Genomic DNA, 18,704 nt, shown 5'->3' with positions numbered 1-18,704 from the left:
AAGATAGCAGTAATTGGATGAGGTTGTAAGTCTGTATTCAAAACCATTGAAATAATGTCAAAAATATCTTTCCAATATTTTTCCAACAAAGGACATGACCAAAACATGTGGGTTAAAGAAGCTATCTCGAAATGACATCTGTCACATATTGGATTAATATAAGAGTAATAACGAGATAGTTTATCTTTGGACATATGAGCCCTGTGCACTATGTTAAACTGTATCAACACATGTTTAGCACATATAGAGGATAAATTAACCAATTGAAGAATTTTTTCCCATTTTTCAATCGGTATAATAATCTTAAAGTTCTCTTTCCCAATCAGCTTTAATTTTATGGGAAACATCAGGACATAAATTCATAATTATGTTATAAATAATTGCTACAACACTTTTCTGAGAGAGATTTAGATCTAAAATTTTGTCCAAAGTATCCATTGGATATGGGTGTGGAAAATTAGGAGAAGCAGTAATTAAAAAATTTCTAATCTGTAGGTATCTAAAAAAGTGAGATTTGGGGTCTTCTCATTGCTGCCATCAGAGAGGAGGTACAGGAGCCTGAAGACCCACAGTCAGTGTAAAATGACCCAATATTCAGTTACTGTCACAATATACACTGAAGTGACACTGTTTTAATCTGAAAGTCACTGATTCAGAACACAACACTGCACTCAGTGCTGTTGGGGTTTCTCCTACACCCAGTGAGGTGACCACTGTGTAGATGTCCATGGTCTTCTGCACCTGTAGGCCATCCACCTCAAGCTTCGACATATTGTGTGTTTGGAGATTCTCTTCTGCACACCACTGTTGTAGTGAGTGCTTATTTGAGTTACTGTTGCCTTCCTGTCAGTTATTCACCTCAGGCAAGGCGTTTTTGCCCACAGAACTGGTGGTCACTGGATGTTTTTTGTTTTTCGCACCATTTTCTGTAAATTCTGGAGCAGGGGTTCCTAACTTGGGGTCTATTGTATTGCTTGCTTCACGGTATTGGTCCATGGCATAAAAAAGGTTGGGAACCCTTGCTGTAGAGACTGTTGTGTGTGAAAATCCCCAGAGAAAAGCAGTTTTGAGATACTCAAACCATCAGTCACCAACAATCATTGTCAAAGTCAGGAAGATCCCATTTCTTCCCCATTCTCATGTTTGGACTGAACAACAACCGAACCTCTTGGTCATGTCTGCATGCTTTTATGCATTGAGTTGCTGCCACATAATTGGCTGATAAGATATTTGATTAATAGAAACATACAAAACCTACAGCACAATACAGGTCCTTCGGCCCACAAAGCTGTGCTGAACATGCCCTTACCTTAGAAATTACCTAGGGTTACCCATAGCCCTCTATTGTTCTAAGCTCCATGTGCCTATCCAGGAATCTCTTAAAATGGGCAGGTGTACCAAATAACGTGGCCACTGAGTGTTTGTCAGTGGTAAACCTGGGTCAGTTGAGTGGGGAGAGTAGGTTACAGGGCAACGTTCAGGGAAACAGAAAGTCCGTGAGCCAGTAGGGTTGGTCGGTACCATCTGAGGGGAATAATGCTCATAGTGATTTTTGGCAAGGTATAAATCTCTAGAGTTAGAAAATATGTGATAGCATTGCACCAGTGGTAGCTTTATTACTTCAAATAAGTGATCACTTTTTGTATATATTCCATATTAACATCAGTACAGCAGAAAATGTTACCCCACCCTCCCCTCCAAAAGGTAAAAAACCTTATTTGGAGAGATTTCTGGAGTCTTATCAACGTCACGGTATTTTCCATATTGTTGTATCAAATCAAAACAATCTTAAGCTTTTGTCATAGCATATAGAATTACAGTACAATAATTCAAATGTAGGGTTCCACACGGCCATAACCTAGGCCCCATTTGGTTGTAAAATGAATATATTTAATCAAAAACTGCTTTCCATACTTCGTTTTCCATACTTTCATAACCTATTAATCATCATAATAATTTTCCAAGACTTCCACCTCTTCCACATCTTCATCTGAACTTTCCACACTCTCTGAGGTAGATGCCTGGTTCTCACAGTCTGCCAGTCTACACATGTCAGTACACCTGAGGCCATTTGCCACACACATACATCTTGGGAGTGAACATTTTTTTTGGACAGTTACAGGCCAGTAGGTCCAGGATGGCATCGGGTGCTGGCTGGCCTTCCATCCAGTGCACCACCAACTGTTCAGCTGGTTCAACTGTTCGTTGGTTATGTGGTAGGGCCCCAACTATGCCAGCCTCTTCGTTGGTTATGTGGAACAGTCTGTGCTCCAAACCTATTCTGGTACTGCTCCCTAACTTTTCCTTCGCTACATTGATGACTACATTGGTGCTGTTTCCTGCACCCATGCTGAGCTCGTCAATTTCATCGACTTTACTTTAACCTTCCACCCAGCCCTCAAATTCACTTGGTCTATCTCGGACACTTCTCTCCCCTTTCTCGATCTCTCAGTCTCCATCTCTGGAGACAGACTGTCCACTGACATCTTCTACAAGCCCACTGACTCTCATAACTACCTCGACTATGCCCCTTCCCACCCCACCACATACAAAAATGCCATTCCCTATTCCCAGTTTCTCCGTCTCCGCCGCATCTGCTCAGAGGATGAGGTTTTCCGTTCCAGGACATCTCAAATGTCCTCCTCTTTTAAGGATCGTGGTTTCCCTTCTGCCATCACCAATGATGCCCTCACCCGCATCTCCTCCATTTTCTGCACTTCGGCCCTCACCCCATCCTCCCACCACCACAACAGGGACAGAGTTCCCCTTGTCCTTACCAACCACCCCACCAGCCTCCGGATCCAGCACATTATCCTCTGCAACTTCCGCCACCATCAACAGGACACCACCACTAAGCACATATTTCCCTCTCCATCCCTCTCCGCTTTCCGCAGGGATCGGTCCCTCCGCGACTCCCTGGTCCAGACGTCCCTCCCCACGGATCTCCTGCCCGGCACTTATCCCTGTAAGCGTAAGTGCTACACCTGTCCCTACATCTCCTCTCTTGCCACCATTCAGGGCCCCAAACAGTCCTTGCAGGTGAGGCAACACTTCACTTGTGAGTCTGTTGGGGTCATCTGTTGCATCCGGTGCTCCCGGTGAGGCCTCCTCTACATCGGTGAAACCCGACGCAGATTGGGGGACGGCTTCGTCGAGCACCTGCGCTCCGTCCACCACAACAGACAGGATCTCCCGGTTGCCACCCACTTCAACTCTGCTTCCCATTCCCATTCGGATATGTCCATACATGGTCTCCTCTACTGCCATGATGAGGCTAAACTCAGGAGCAACACCTCATATACCATCTGGGTAGTCTCCAGCCCCTTGGTATGAACATAGAATTCTCCAACTTCCGGTAATTTCCTCCCCCTTCCTTCCCCTATCCCTATTTCACTCTGCCCCCTCCCCCAGCTGCCTATCACCTCCCTCATGGTTCCACCTCTTTCTACTACCCATTGTGTTTTCCCCTATTCCTTCTTCACCTTTCCTGTCCATCACCTCCCTGCTTCCCCTACCCCACCCCTTTATCTTTCCCCTTACTGGTTTTTCACCTGGAACCTACCAGCCTTCTCCTTCCCACCCTCCCCCCACCTTCTTTATAGGGCCTCTGCCCCTTCTCTCTTCAGTCCTGACGAAGGGTTCCGGCCCGAAACGTCGACCGATCTTTTCCACTGATGCTGCCCGACCCGCTGGGTTCCTCCAGTGTGTTTTGAGTGTTGCTTTGACCCCAGCATCTGCAAATTATTTTGTGTTTACGGTTCATCTTCCTGTTCTCTCTCCATCCTCCATCCTCCATCCTCTGCCAACAGGGCTTGGCACTTGTGGGTTCTTCTCCAAACATCTTCTCCATATACCAGCCTGGTAGTTGGCTCACTGTGCATGTTTTGTTAAGCAGTCCTTGCATGGTGGGAGTTGATGACTTTCGATTTCACCTTTTTTGAATCACTGCTAAAACTGCTTCCTCATCTTTCTGGATTCTTGGCCGCTGTAGCTCGACATGACAAAGCTCTGATTTGTTGCCTTGCACCATCTCCCTGAACTGTCCCAGGAATGCACTGCAGTGCTCAGCTGTTATGTAGTAACGCTTGATAGCCCCAGCATTCAGGCTGAGCCGTGATGAGCCTCCAGGAGTCTGTGTGTCTTTGTTCACTGTGGCTTCAATAGCCTGGTCCACAGGGATCTGCCCAAAGGGGTTGTTACTTGACAGCTACACTGAGAATTGGCCTGTCTTGAAGGCCTCATACACAGAGGGATTCTTCTCTGGGAGTTTCATCATCTGAGCAAAGTAAGGGGACAGGTACCTGGCATAATTCATCTTATCATAGGCAAAGCAGCATGGGATCTTGGTTCTTATAGCATGGAGGTGCAACTCACAGTCCCCCTCACAGAAAGCTATCTCCACTGCAATGCTATCACATATTTTCTAGCACTAGGGGTTGTTACCTTGCCAAAAATCACGATAAGAATTATTCTCCCCAGATGGGTACCGGTGGCCCAAATTTGGGGTCCTGGCTCATGGACTAAGAGTTGTCCTGTGAGCTGACAGAGGCTCCTTGAGCTGGAATTGCCTCCTCCTACATCAGCTGGAAATGCTGAAATATTTGATGGGTTAAATTATTGTCAACATGAGACTTTTCAACAGTTTCTTGGAACACTTTTAAAAGCTCTCAATCCCGCTGAAAGGAATACCACCACAGTAGTAAAGTTAATCAGGTGTGTAAAGACAATCTGGAGCATAATACACTGAATGCAGTAACATCAAATTCTTTGGCGTTAATATATACTGGGATCATAAAGAAGGCATGGTTTCACCTCTGCTTTCCGAGAAGTTTGTGAAGGTTCAGCATGTCACCTAAAACCTTAGCAAACTTCTATCGTTGCACAGTGGAGAGAATTCTGACTGGTGCGTCATGGCCGGATATGGAAACTCTGATACCCGGGAACCGAAAAGTCTGCAGGAAGTAGTGAATACAGCCTGGCCCATCACAGGCAAAGCTCTCCCCACCATTGAGAGCTTCCACAATACATGATCAAAGAACCCCACCATCCAGCCCATGGCCTCTTCTCGCAAATTTCATCGGTCAGGATGTACAGAAGCCTTAGGTCCCACACCTCTAGGTTCAGAGACAGTTATTATCTTAGAATCATCAGACTCCTGCATCAGTAGGGATAACTTCATTCACGACTACTCTGAATTTTCAAAGACTCTTTCCAACTCATGTTCTTGCTGTTATTTGCAGTTTGTCTTCTGCAGATTAGTTGTTTGTCAGTCTTTGTTTATGTATAGTGTTTTTCCCTGTAAGTGCAAGAGAAAGAATCTCAGGGTGGTATATTGTAGCATATACAGTGCCTTGGAAAAGTATTCAGACCCCGCAACTATTTTCACATTTTACTGTCTCTTTTTATCTGAATTTAACATACATTGAAGTAGGATTTGTTTGAGCTAATCTACAAAACATTGTGCATCACATCAATTTAAAAGAAAGATTCCAAAACCGGTCAACAATTTACTAAAAATTAAAAACCAAAATTGTTGAGGCTGAAAAAGTATTCATCCCCTTTGTAATTATTACACTCTTCCCTCCAGTGCAGTATGTTGTATTACCTTACCAACTCACCCAAATTGTTGATGTAGAAAAATTGAGGATCACCTGTTTTCAATGAATTCATAAGAATAAATACCCGCTCTCTCTGTAAGGTCCAACAGAATGGTAGATTCGACAGACCTAACCAAGGTGAAAACAAAAGTGCATTTAAGACAAGTCGGGGGTGGGCGGGGGGGAACGCGCGGCTGGTGGTGCAACGACATCGGCGCCGAACCCGGGAATGGAGGTTCCCAGGTTCGAAACTAGTCCGGTCCGCTCCCGAGTATGCTTTCCATCCGTGCCAGGTTGAGTGTTGAGATCGCAACTCGACCTCGTAAATTTAAGGGAAAATACTGCGAAAATGTCTGTGTGAGGAGTAGCCCACCACAGAGTCAGTCTCTCTCACTCTGCGCCTTGTAAAAAGCCATGAAAATGACATCATCACACGTGCACACGCAGGCACACGCCAAAAAAAAAGACAAGTCAGGGGATTGATTATAGAGAAGCACAAATCTGGGGACGGGTCCAATACCATCTTAAAGGTTCTGTGCAGTCCATCATGAAAAACTGGAAAAAATATGAAGTCACGGGTACACTGCCTAGGTCAGGCTGTCCCACTAAACATAAAAAGTTTATGGCTCCGCAATCTCTAAGGTTTGCACAAAAAGGGTATTTATGGAAGAGTGGCAAGGAAGAAGTCCTGGTTTTAAAAAAAAGGCATATACTTGCCAGTAAAGGCTTTGCAAAGTGTCACTTACAAGATGCTATAAAGATGTAGAAGACGGTCTTGTGGTCAGATGTGACTGACGTGGAACTTTTTGGCCTCAACAATGTGGTGCGATTGTAACACTGCTCATCAGCCAGGTAACACGATCCCTACTGTAAAGTTTGGTTGGCGGTAGCATCATGCTATGGGGATGCTTTTCAACAGCAAGGACTGGAAATCTGGTCAGGATTGATGGGAAGATGAATACTGCTAAGCAGAGAGAGACCCTGGATAAAAAACGTGCTAGCCTCTGCTAGAAAGCTAAACTTCCTTTGAAGTTCACCTTTCAGCAGGAGAACAACCCAAAGCACACTGCCAGAGTAACCATGGAGTGGCTTCAAATGAAGAAAATTGATGTCCTTGAGTGGCCCAGGGTCCTGACCTGAACCGAATTGAACATCAAGACTTCTCTCCACTGCCCGCTCCCCAACTAACCTGGCACAGCTTGAGCAATTTTGCAGGGAGGCAAATCTTGCTCCATCACATTGTGCAAAACGAGTACTGGTTGTAATAGTTGCAAGAGGTGGTTCAAATAAATACTGGGCAAAGGGGAATGAATACTTCTGAATTTTGAAAAAATTCAGGATTTGTATTTTTAGTTTTTCATGCTTTACAATTTTTCCTGATCTTTTTCGTGCTCTTCTGTGGTTAAAAAAAAGGAGCGTATGATTCACAAATAAAAAATCTTAGTTAAATTGATGAAAATCCCTGGTTGTCATACTCATTTATGTGAACAAAGGGTTTGGGGCTTAATACTTTTTCTGGGCTTTGAGGTACTTTGAGCTTTGAAATTGCTTTTCCCAGAGCATAATGAATCTGTGGAATTTTATGGCAAGGGAAGCACTAGAGGCTGTCTCATTAGATACACTCAATAAAGTGGCAGTACCTAATAAAGTGGCCACTAAGTGTTTGTTCATGGTCTCCTGCTACCGTAGCCTATCCACAACAAGGTTCAACGTGTTGTGCATTCAGAGATGCTCTTCTGCACACCATGTTCGAATGCGTGCTTATTTGATTATTGTCACCTTCCTGTCAGTTTGAACCAGTCTGGCCATTCTCCTCTGACCTCTCTCAGGGCAGTGGAGAGCAGTCTTGATGTTCAATTCGGTTCAGGTCAGGACCCTGGGCCACTCAAGGACATCAATTTTCTTCATTTGAAGCCACTCCATAGTTACTCTGGCAGTGTGCCTTGGGTTGTTCTCCTGCTGAAAGGTGAACTTCAAAGGAAGTTTAAGCTTTCTAGCAGAGGCTAGCAGGTTTTCTATCCAGGGTCTCTGCATTTTTGCCCACAGAACTGCATTCACTGAATGTTTTTGTTTCGTTTTTCACGCCATTCTTTGTAAACTTTATTTGCATGAAAATCCCAAGAGAATTTGCCATTTCTGAGATAGTCAAACCACTCGATATGGCCATGGTGCACCCTGTCCACGGTGAAAGTCACTGAGATTACATTTCATCCTCATTCTGATGTTTGGTCTGAATGACAACTGAACCTCTTGACCGTGTATGCGTGCTTTTATACATTGAGTTGCTGCCACGTGATAGGCCGATTAGATATTTGCATTAACGTACGGGTGTACCTCATAAAGTGGCCACTGAGTTTATATTAAATACATGGTATAAGTGGATCTCAGGTTGGCGGTCAGTGTTAAGCGGAGGGCCACAGGGGTCGATACTGGCCCCACAGCTGTTCACAATATACATCAGTAATTTGTTTGAGGGAACACAGTAGAGGCTACCTAATTAAATTTATTTAATCCACAGTTGGATTTTTACATAGCAAGGGAGTTGCAGGTTCTGGGGAAAAGGCAGGTAGCTGGAGCTGGGTCAATAGTCCAATCAGCCATGATCTTATTGAATGGTGGAACAGGCTCGTCAGGGCAGATGGCCAACTCCTACTCCTATATCTTCATATGTTTCCAAATCTCTGACATTTCCCCTTTGCTTCCCACAAATTCAGAGGATACACTTAGCTAGGCCCTGGGGATTTGTCCTACTTTGTGCATTCCCAAGACTGCCTGTACCTCTTGCTTTCATAATCTGTACGTGTTTCAGGACATCACTGTCATTTGCCCTGATTGAGCTCCATGGTGAATACAGACATGAAACACTCTTTTCAGACCTTGCCTCAAGATTCAGGGAATAGATTTAGGATGGAGATGAGGGGAAAATACTTTTTCCCCCAAGAGAGTGATGAATCTGTGGAATTCTCTGCCTAAGGAAGTAGCAGTGGCAACCTCAGTAATTATATTTCAGACATAGTGAGGCAGATTTATTTTGCAGGGGAATTAAAGATTCTGGGGAAAAGGCAGGTTAGTGAAGCTGAGACCATGGCCAGAACGGCTGTGATCTCATTTAATGCCATCTCTGATTCTGTTCTCCCTCTCCCTTGCTCCCAGGCCTCTCTGCAGCGATCCAGGTGACGACTCCGGACCCGTGGAAGGTGGCACTCCTCTTCCAGCCGGTGGTACTGAAGTGCCAGTATGATACCTCAGCTACTCAGGCGCCCACCGTTTACTGGAAGTACAAGTCGTTCTGCCGGGACCGGGTGGCAGATGCTTTTAACCCCAGCAGTACTGCCAACCAGGTCAACGACCAGCTGCAGCAGGCCGACCCCAACTACAACCCATACGTGGACTGCCCCGATGCCTCTCGCACTGTGAGGATTGTGGCCTCCAAGCAGGGCAGATCCATTACATTGGACAACTACTACCAGGGCAGGAAGATCACCATCACAGGCGGTGAGTTTTTTAATTTAGAGAGAAAGTAGAGTAACAGGCCCTTTCAGCCTAACAAGCCCACACTGCCAAATTACATCCATGTGACCAGCTATCTTACTAACCCTTTGGAATATGGGACGAAACCAGAGCACCCTGTGGAAACCCAAGTAGTCACGGGGAAACAGACAGTGGCGGTTAACTTGACTTACACGGGAGGTGTTGAAAATGGGGGGTGGTAGGGGAGACTGTTTTAGATTATGAGAACACTCAGTCCTCTTGTCATTTAGAAACGCATACATGCATTAAGAAATGATACAATGTTTCTCTGGAGTGATATCACAGAAAACAGGACAAACCAAAACATATAGTTACAGCAGTGCAAAGCAATACCATAATTTGATGAAGAACAAACCATGGGCACAGTAAAAAAAAATAGTCTCAAAGTCCTGAGTCGATCGACTCCCGAATCCCCGATAGCAGGCGGCAAAAGGGAGAAACTCCCTGCCATAAACCTCCAGGCACCGTCAACTTGCTGATACCTTGGAAGCAGCTGACCACAGCCGACACTGAGTCTATCCGTCTGAAAACTTCGAGCTTCCGACCAGCCTCTCCGATACAGCCTCCCGAGCGCCATCCTCTGCCGAGCGCCTTCGACCTCTCCCCGGCTGCTGAAACACGCAAAGCTGAGGATTTTGGGGCCTTCTGCTCCGGAGATTCCGAACCACGCAGTAGCAGCGGCAGCGAAGCAGGCATTTCGGAAGTTTCTCCAGATGTTCCTCCGTACTCTCACGTCTGTCTGCATCAAATCAGAATTGTGCACAGTCCCCTACTTGACAGATAACAGATATCATTCATCGAAGTGGCCGCACGCGTTGCCACCACGCCGCCATCTTCTCCCCCCTCCCGGGAGGATTTATTACCAGGGAAGGAGGAGGGGGGTAGGTTGGTAAGACCTAATGGGAGATGCCATCAAGAATTGTAGGGATTGGCAGGGTGACTACTACCAGGGTAGAAAGCTCACTGACACGGGGGTGGGGGTGGGGGAGTTGGGCAGGTTAACCGGAGTTACACGGGAGGTGTTGTTGAAAATTACGGGGGGGCAGGGGTGTGGTGGGGATGACTATCACCAGGCTAGAAAGATCACCCTCACAGGGTTTGGAGGGGCCTGGGTGAGTTAACCAGGCTTACACGGGAGGTGTTGTTGAAAATTATTTGTGGGGTTGGGGTTGAGTGTCAGGGAATGGTGGGGGTGACTCGAACCAGGTTCAGAGGTTACAGTCATGGGGCAGGGAGGGGTGTGAGTTGGTGAGACTACAAGGGCAGCATTGTTGACAGAGGAGAAGGTTGTCAAAAATTACAGGTGCTGAGAGGGCGGACGTGATAGGGGAAAGACTTGGAAAGGCTTTGCTGCTGTTTTTGAATATATGTACACATAAAGTTTATGTAGTGAGTACAATTTCTCAACAAAAGCATAAATACAATACTCTATGCCAGGAGTTCCCAAGCTGGGGTCCACGGGCCCCTTGGTTAATGGTAAGGCTCCATGGTAGAGAGAGAGGCTGGGAACCCCTGCTATTCCATGGATACTGCCTGACCTACTGAGTTCGTCCAGCATTTTGTACTGTTACTCAATATTTCCAGCATCTGCAGAATCTCTTGTTTGTAAAACATTCACGACTGCATAGAACGCACTATTTACAGTTTCAGGTTAAAATATCATTGTTACTGTGGCTCTGTCTGTCTGTAATTAAGTTTCTTATCGCCTGTGTGTGTGTCCGTGTGAGGATGCTCCTCACCTGGACTCACCCCGCACTTCCCAGCTCTTGCTTCACCCCCTTCCCCCTCTGCCTCTTTATATACTGCGGAAACATCTGTAAGGCAAGAGTCAAAGTCAGAGCTCTCAAGACGGTGTGCAAAGTTCAAAGTAATTTGGCTGATCTGGCCATTGACTCGGTTCCACCTACCTGCCTTTTACCTACAACCCTTAACTCCCCTGCTTAGCAAAAATCTATCTGACTGTATCTTAAAATTATTTAATGGAGCAGCCTCGACTGCTTCCCTGGCCAGAGAATTCCGCCGATTCACCGCCCTCTGTGAAAAACAGTTTCAGAGCTCAAAGTAAATTTATTATTAAAGTATAGCTATGTTACCATGCACTGTCTTGTAATTTATCTTCTTTCAGTGATTTACAGGGAAAAAAATCAATTCAATAGAATTTACAAAATCTATACATAAACAGATCAAGACTGACAGGTAATGTGTGAAAGAAAGCAGACTGCACAATTAAAAGTAACACTGACTGCGGGAGTTGTAAAGAGTTCTTCGAAGTTGGTCGTTAGGTTGTTGAGTCAACTTAGCTCAGGTGAATGAAGTTATCCACGCTGCTTCAGGAGCCTGATGGTTGTAGGCTACTGACTGTTCCTGAACCTGGTGGTGTGGGACCTAAGGCTGCTGTACTTCCTGCCCAGTGGCAGTAGCAAGAAGAGGACACGGCCTTGGATGGCGGGTGTCTTCGACGACAGGTGCCACTTTCTTGTGGCAGTGCTCCGTGTAAATGTGTTCAATGGTGGGGAGGGTTTTGCCTGTGATGGACTGGACTGTATCTACCACTTCCTGTAGGCTATTCCATTCCTGGGCATCGATGTTTCCATACCATACTGTGACGCTACCAGTCCAGATACCCTTCACTGTGCATCTGTAGAAGTGTTGGTGACATGCCACATCTAAGAAAGTTGAAGCACTGTCATACCTTCTTTATGATGACACCTAAAGTCTGGTTTATACTTCTGTGTTAGCTCGACGCTGTAAGTACAGTGTCGCCGCAAGCCCTACGCAGAGCCGATGCGGATCCCTACGCCAGGGCCTGACGTGCACCTCTCCCAAAATGTAACTGTGCGTCGCGGCAACGCAGAACGCAACAGCTGTGATTGGTCCGCTTGGTAGCATCGCATGTCATCCTACGCTGCAATAGCTTCCCATTGGGTGACAGAAGGGCAGGGAAGGAACTCTGGCTGCAATGCTTTCCATAAAGCTTTACAGACCTCCGAAATTATGGGGACACATTTCGCTTTTACGAAAAAAGACACTCGCTTCTTGTTTACCCCGAGAAAGACTACCATGACCATGAAGCCTTGCACGGGCAGGTGTGTGCGCATGCGTGACGTGCGCGAATTGCAGAGCGACGCAGACACACCAACGCACAAGTATAAATGCTCACAACGCGCGTAGGTCACTTGCGTAGGTTATGGCATCGAGTTGATGCAGAAGTATAAATCAGACTTAAGTGCTGGTCGCAGGACAGATCCTCTGATATGTTAATGCCAAGGAATTTAAAGCTAATGACCCTCTCCACCTCTGATCCCCTCTCATGAGGACAGGCTCATGGACCTCTGGTTTATTGCCCAAAGTATTTACTTTGGCATTAAAGATAATCCTTGTGTATCTATTTATTATGGGTGGGGTTTAAGGAATTGAGGGGCAGCAAGATATGCCTTGTGCCAATCAAAGTTTTCAGTGTACGATCGGTTCGTCACTCCTGCATCTAAGAGTTGTCCCACTGAGTTGGGGTGGATGCGGTGGTTTGGTAAGACACTGGGTCAATCAGGGGATAGAACGTGAGTTATAAATGTTCTGTTATCGGGGTAGAAATGGAGGAGAAACGGACGTTCCAACAGTTCAAATGGGATGCCACACTGGCATAGCGGTTAATGTGACCCTATTACAGCTCGGGAAATCAGAGTTAGAAGTTCAGTCCCAGCGTTCTCTGAAAGAAGTTTGTACTCGCTTCCCGTGTGTGCGTGGGTTTCCGCCGGGTGCTCCGGTTTCCTCCCACATTCCAAAGACGTACCGGTTACTAGGTTAATCGGTCATTGTAAGTTGTCCTGTGAGTAGATTGGTGTTGAAATAGGTGGGTTGCTGGGCTGTGTGGCTCATTGGGCTGTAAGGAGCTGTTTCACACTGAATCTCTCAATAAATATATAAAATAAAACTGAGAAAGTGGGCCATGGAATAACCAAGGAAATTTAACCTCAGACAATTGTGAGGTGATACCTCTTGGGAAAATTATATAACAGTGAATGCTGCGGAACAAAGAGACCCAGGGTACAGGTACATGGTTCCCTGAGAGTGGTGACACACACAGACAGGGTGGTGAAGAAGGTGTTTGACATGCTAGCCTTCATCAGTCAGGGCACTGACTACAGGAGCTGGGACGTTACAAGACATTGGTGAGACCGCACTCTGAGTATCGTGTGCAGTTCTGGTCACCCAGCAATAGGAAGGAGGTATGAAGCTGGAGAGGGTGCAGGAAAGATTCGCAAGGATGTTACCGGGACAGGGGGGCTTGAGTTGTAAGGACAGACTGGGGCTGTTTTTCCCTGGAGCAAAGGAGGTAGAGAGGTGATCTTATAGAGGTTTATACAACCATGAGGGACAGAGATAAGGTGGATGATCACAGTCTTTTCCCAGGGTAGGGGAGTTTGAATCTAGAGGGATAGGTTTAAAGTGAGAGTGGAAAGATTTAAAAGGGGTAGGTTTTTTTACATAGAGGGTGGTGGGTATGTGGAACAATCTAGAAGAGGAAATAATAGAGGCAGGTGCAATTACAATGCTTAATGGATAGGAAAGGTTTAGAGGATGTGGGACAAATGCAGGGAAATGGGACTAGCTTTGATAGTTGGCATGAGTCAGTTGGGCCGAAGGGCCTGTTTCTGAGCAAGTTGCAAAGTCCACTGCAAGAGAGAGAGATGGTGAGAGAGTGAGGGGCACGGCAAGAGAGAGGTGACAGAGAGAAGGAGGCAGCGAGGGGGGAGGGGGAAGACAGCCTCTCTCTGCAGCTGTGAGGCATTTATCTTGCCATCTCCAAGTTCTCCCAAGCCTTCTCCAATAATCAGCCTTTGTAAACAAGAAGGCTGCCAAGCAGCACATGTTCAACTGGAGAATGTAGGGGACTTTAGTCGTGAGTCTGGCCCTGTGGCACCTCTTCATGCCAAGTGAGCTGACTGCAACCAAATACTTCTCCATTCCTCCTTCTCAGGGAGAGTTCCCAGTCCCTAATCCCCGATGAGATGATGAATAACTGTCTGCTAATTCTTGTCCTGGCTGATTTCTGTCCGTCCACAAGTGCAAATTTCCTCCTCCTCTTCTTGAAGCACTCTGTGCTGTTTAGTTCAACAACCTCTCTCCTAAAGTTTATCCTGAGGATTTGGAATACTTTCCCTTGACACTGACTCTCGAATTTCGACTGGCGCCCAAAACAAGATCTTGTGACTGACTTAGGCTGTAACTGAGAGAGGGATGTCGTAAGCACTGCTATCAGCATCGGCGGGGTGAGTTACACAAGGCAGGTACAAAACGAATCCCATAAGGTCACACTGCTCCAGTGGCAGGCAGGTCAAAGAGCACAGAGACAGGCCTTTCCATCTGTCAAGTCTATGCCAGACAGATCTTCTGCCTGGTCCAATCTCCCTGCCCCTGGATCTCCATATGCTTCTCATTCATAAACCTCTCACCTTTCTTAAATGTTCCAATTGACCTCGTCTATACCATTTCAGCTGGCAGCTCGTTCCACACTCTCACTACCCTCAGGTTCCCCTTAGACATTTCACCTTCTACCCTAAACCTGTGATCTCACCCAACCTGAGGAGAAAAAACTTGGCAGGCATTCACTGTATCTATCCCCTTCATAACTTTGTATAGCACTATAAGATGCCTCCAGTGAATAAAGTCCAACCTATTTGACCTGTCCCTATAACTCGGGACCTCAAGCCCCAGCAACGTCCTTGTCTTTCAAGAGGTACAGAATGAACTCCATAGTATTATGTCCAGTTTTAGTCATTCTGTTTTGGGAAAGACATTGTCAGGCTGGAGATGGTGCAGAAGAGATTTATGAGGATGCCGCCTGGACAAGAGGCCTGAGTTATAGGGAGAGGTTGGTCACACTGGCTGTTTATTCCCTGAAACACAGAAGAATGATGGGTGACCTCAGGAAAGTTTATAAAACCATGAGAGGAATGGATAAGGTCATAATCCTTTCCCCAAGGCTAGTGAGTCCAGAACCAGAGGGCACAGATACAAGGTAAAGAGGGGATAGATTTAAAAGAGACCTGAGAGGTAACCTCTTTATACAGAGGGTAGTGAGGACCGGGAATGAGCTGCCAGAAGAAGTGGTCAAGGTGGGTACAATGGCAACATTTAAGAGGCATTTGGATAGAAGAGAGGCTTGGTGGGTTGTGGGTTGAACGCAGGCAACTGAGATGAGCAGGGAAGATGCAGTGGTCAGCATGGACCAGTTGGGCCGAAGGGCCTGTTTCCATGCTGAAGAGCCCTGTGACTAAGTAAGGACAGCTCACTGGTGGTGACTCATTACCAGTTAACTTACCACTCCCGGTTACCCGTGATGTGCCTCTGGTGGAAGAAACCAGGATCCGTGAGGGGTGGGGTTCAGCTGCCGATCCTTCCCTTACCTGTACGTTTGATATGAATTGGGAAGAGAAAGGATTTGCCCTGTACATCTGCTCTCTCAATTGATAATGTCTCGGCAGGTCTGACTGGAGTCTCAAGTCTGCCGAATCATTCACCCCCGGCTTACCGAGACCAGACCTTCCCTCTGCTTAAAACTCTTCAGTGTCGAGATTGTTGTCAGATGCACAAGTCCACAAATGCAATGAAAAAATTACTTGCAGCAGTATCACAGGCATATACCATTAGATACATAACATTCACAAGGAGATAAAATATCGTTTTTGTAATAGAAGACAATTAGAAGAGGAAAGAAGCACAAAGTCCACTGCAGTGCAAGCTGGTCCTAGTGTCGCTATACTGAGGCCGAGATTAGAGTTGTGCCATCTCAGGTTGAGTTGATAGTAAGGAAGGAAATACAATGTTAGAATTCATTTTGAGAAAACGAGAATACAAGAGCACAGATGTAATGCTGAGGCTTTATAAAACATTGATCAGACCACACCTGGAATATAGTGAGCAGCTTTGGACCCTCAGAAAGGATGTGCATTGGCATTGGAGAGAGACCAGAGAAGGTTTAAAAGAATGATCCTGGGAATGAAGGGGTTAATGCATGAGGGGCTTTTGATCACACTGGGCCTGTACTCACTGGAGTTCTAGACAAATGAGGGGAATTCTCATTAAAACCTATTTAATATTTAAAGGAGCTGGCACAAAATGCCGGAGAAACTCAGCAGGTCAGGCAGCATCTATGGAAAATTAATAAACAGTCGACATTTCGAGCCGCAACCCTTCTTCAGGAACAGAGAAGACACCAGAATAAAAAGGCAGAAGGAGGGGAGGGAGGACAGCTGGAGGTGATAGGTGAAGCCAGATGGGTGAGAAAGATCAATGGCTGGAGAGGAAGGAATCTGATAGGAGAAGAAAGTGGACCATGGGAGATGGGGAAGCAGGAGGGGAACCAGGGAAGATGATAGGCAGGTGAGAAGTGAGAAGCCAGTGCAGAATTGAAGAAGTGGGAAGGAGTTTTTTCTTAATAGAAGGAGAAATCAATGTTCATACCATCAGGTTGGAGGATACCCAGACGGAATATGAGGTGTTTTTCCTCCACCCTGTGGGTGGCTTCATCATGGCACAAGAGGAGGCCGTGGGCCAACATGCCAGAACAGAAATGGGAATAGGAATTAAAATGGTTGTCCACCGGGAAATTCTACTTTTAGCGGATGGAGAGGAAGGGCTCGATAAATGGGACCCCAAGTTTACGATGGGTCTCACCAAAGTAGATGAAGCTACACTGGGACCACCGGACACAACAGACAACCCCAGCAGATTCGCAGATCAACCTGGAGGAAATGTTTTGGGCTCTGAATGGAGGTGAGGGAGAAAGTGCATGGGCAGGTGCAGCACCTTGGCCACTCGCAGGGATAAGTGCCAGGATGGAGATTAGTGGGGAGGGGAGAATGGACAAGGGGATCACAGAGGGAGCGATCCCTGCAGAAAGTGGAGAGTGGGGAGAAGGTAAAGATGTGTTTAGTGGTAGGTTCCCTTTAGAGGTGGCAGAAGTCGTGGAGAATGATGTGTTGATGTAGATGGTCATGGGGCAGTTGGTTAGGACGAGAGGAATTCTATCCCTATTAAGGAAAATGGGGTGAGCGTGGATGTCCGGGAAGTGGAGGAGATGCAGGTGAGGACAGCATCAATGGTGGAGGAGTGGAAACCCTATTTTCTGATGTCCTGGAAAGTGTCATCCTTAGAACAGATGCGGTGGAGACAACTGAGAAAAGGGAATGGCGTTGTTACAGGAAACATGGTGGGAAGAGGTCTAACCAAGATAATTAATGGAATTGATAGGTTTATAAAAGATGTCAGTAGACAGCTTGTCTCCAGAGACAGAGACAGATCGAGAAAGGAGATAGAAGTGTCAGAAATGGAGCAAATGAATTTAAGGACAGGGTGGAAGCTGGAAGCAAAGTTGATGAAATTGACAAGTTCAGCAAGGGTGCATGAGGCAACACCAATGCATTGCCAATGCAGCAAAGGAAGAGTTAGGGAGCATTACCAGGGAAGGCTTGGAACATAGATTCTTCTACGAATCCAACAAAAAGGCAGGCATAACTGGGGCCCATGTGGGTGCCCGTGGCTACCCCTTGAGTCTAGAGAAAATGGGACAAGCAAAGGAGAAATGATTGAGGGTGAGGACCACTTCTACCAGGCGGAGGAGTGTGGTGGTGATGGGAAACTGGTTGGTTCTTTTGAGAAAGAAGTGGAGCAGAAGCTAGAGGCCATGCAATTTGCAGTCTGAAGGCTTCTGGGGTCTTTGGGACTGCAGTTGGTGGTGGTGCAAATAAATACCCAGATAGAGTGGATGTGGAGAGGATAGTTCTATAGTGAGAGAGTCTCAGACCAAAGGACATAGCCCCAGAATAGGTTTCAATAGGTACATTTAACGTCAGAGAAATGTATACAATATACACTCTGAAATTCTTTTTCTTCACAAACATCCATGAAAACAGAGGAGTGCCCCGAAGAATGAGTGACAGTTAAATGTTAGAACCCCAAAGCCCCACCAGCAAAAAGCATTTAGCACCCCCTACTGATGACTCAAGTGTGCAGCAAAGCATCAATAAAGACATAGACTTGCAGTATCCCAAAGACTACTCGTTCACCCAGTATTCAACATACCACAAGCTCTCTCTCTCCCTAATACGGGAAAAAAGGTGTCCCATTTCACAGCGAGAGGGGAGACATTGATTTATGGTGTTACCAACTGGCTGATTTATGATGTTAAAAGTCTGTTGCGTCGCTTTTTCCGAGCTCTGTGCCCAAAGAATTCAGGTCTCTGGGTACACAGCGAGCAGCCAGCTTGCTGCTTACGGTCTTCAGTCCCCCACGGCACATCAGGCAGCGGCCTTGAGTCTGCCCACCTCCGGAGCCACGAAAATGCGGCACGCTGAAGGCGTGCTGGTCTTCCAGGCCGTGTCCCTGGCATATTGAAAAGCGGCTGGTCATGTGGCCCTGGGCACCATCATCCTCCTAGAAGGATGTCCCTTTAGAACAGAGGTGAGGAGGTATTTCTTTAGCCCAGCGGTGGTGAATCTGTGGAATTCATTGCCACAGATGGCTGTAGAGACCAAGTTCTTGGGTATATTTAAAGCGGAGGTGGATTTAGTGTGG

At 46.4% G+C, this 18,704-nt stretch overlaps 1 protein-coding gene across 2 annotated transcripts in view; it reads left to right on the top strand.

The window, feature by feature from the left end:
- Positions 1-18,704, top strand: part of lsr (lipolysis stimulated lipoprotein receptor) — a 70,448-nt gene that overhangs the window by 21,645 nt on the left and 30,099 nt on the right. For both annotated transcript variants that reach the window (XM_063056705.1, XM_063056706.1), the window contains exon 2: positions 8,751-9,092. In XM_063056705.1, the coding sequence (XP_062912775.1) occupies positions 8,751-9,092 (342 nt within the window). The remainder of the gene's footprint in view (positions 1-8,750; positions 9,093-18,704) is intronic.

Source organism: Mobula hypostoma, chromosome 8 (genome assembly GCF_963921235.1).
Source record: "Mobula hypostoma chromosome 8, sMobHyp1.1, whole genome shotgun sequence".
Taxonomy (NCBI): domain Eukaryota; kingdom Metazoa; phylum Chordata; class Chondrichthyes; order Myliobatiformes; family Myliobatidae; genus Mobula; species Mobula hypostoma.
This window is presented reverse-complemented; position numbering and strand designations above follow the sequence as displayed.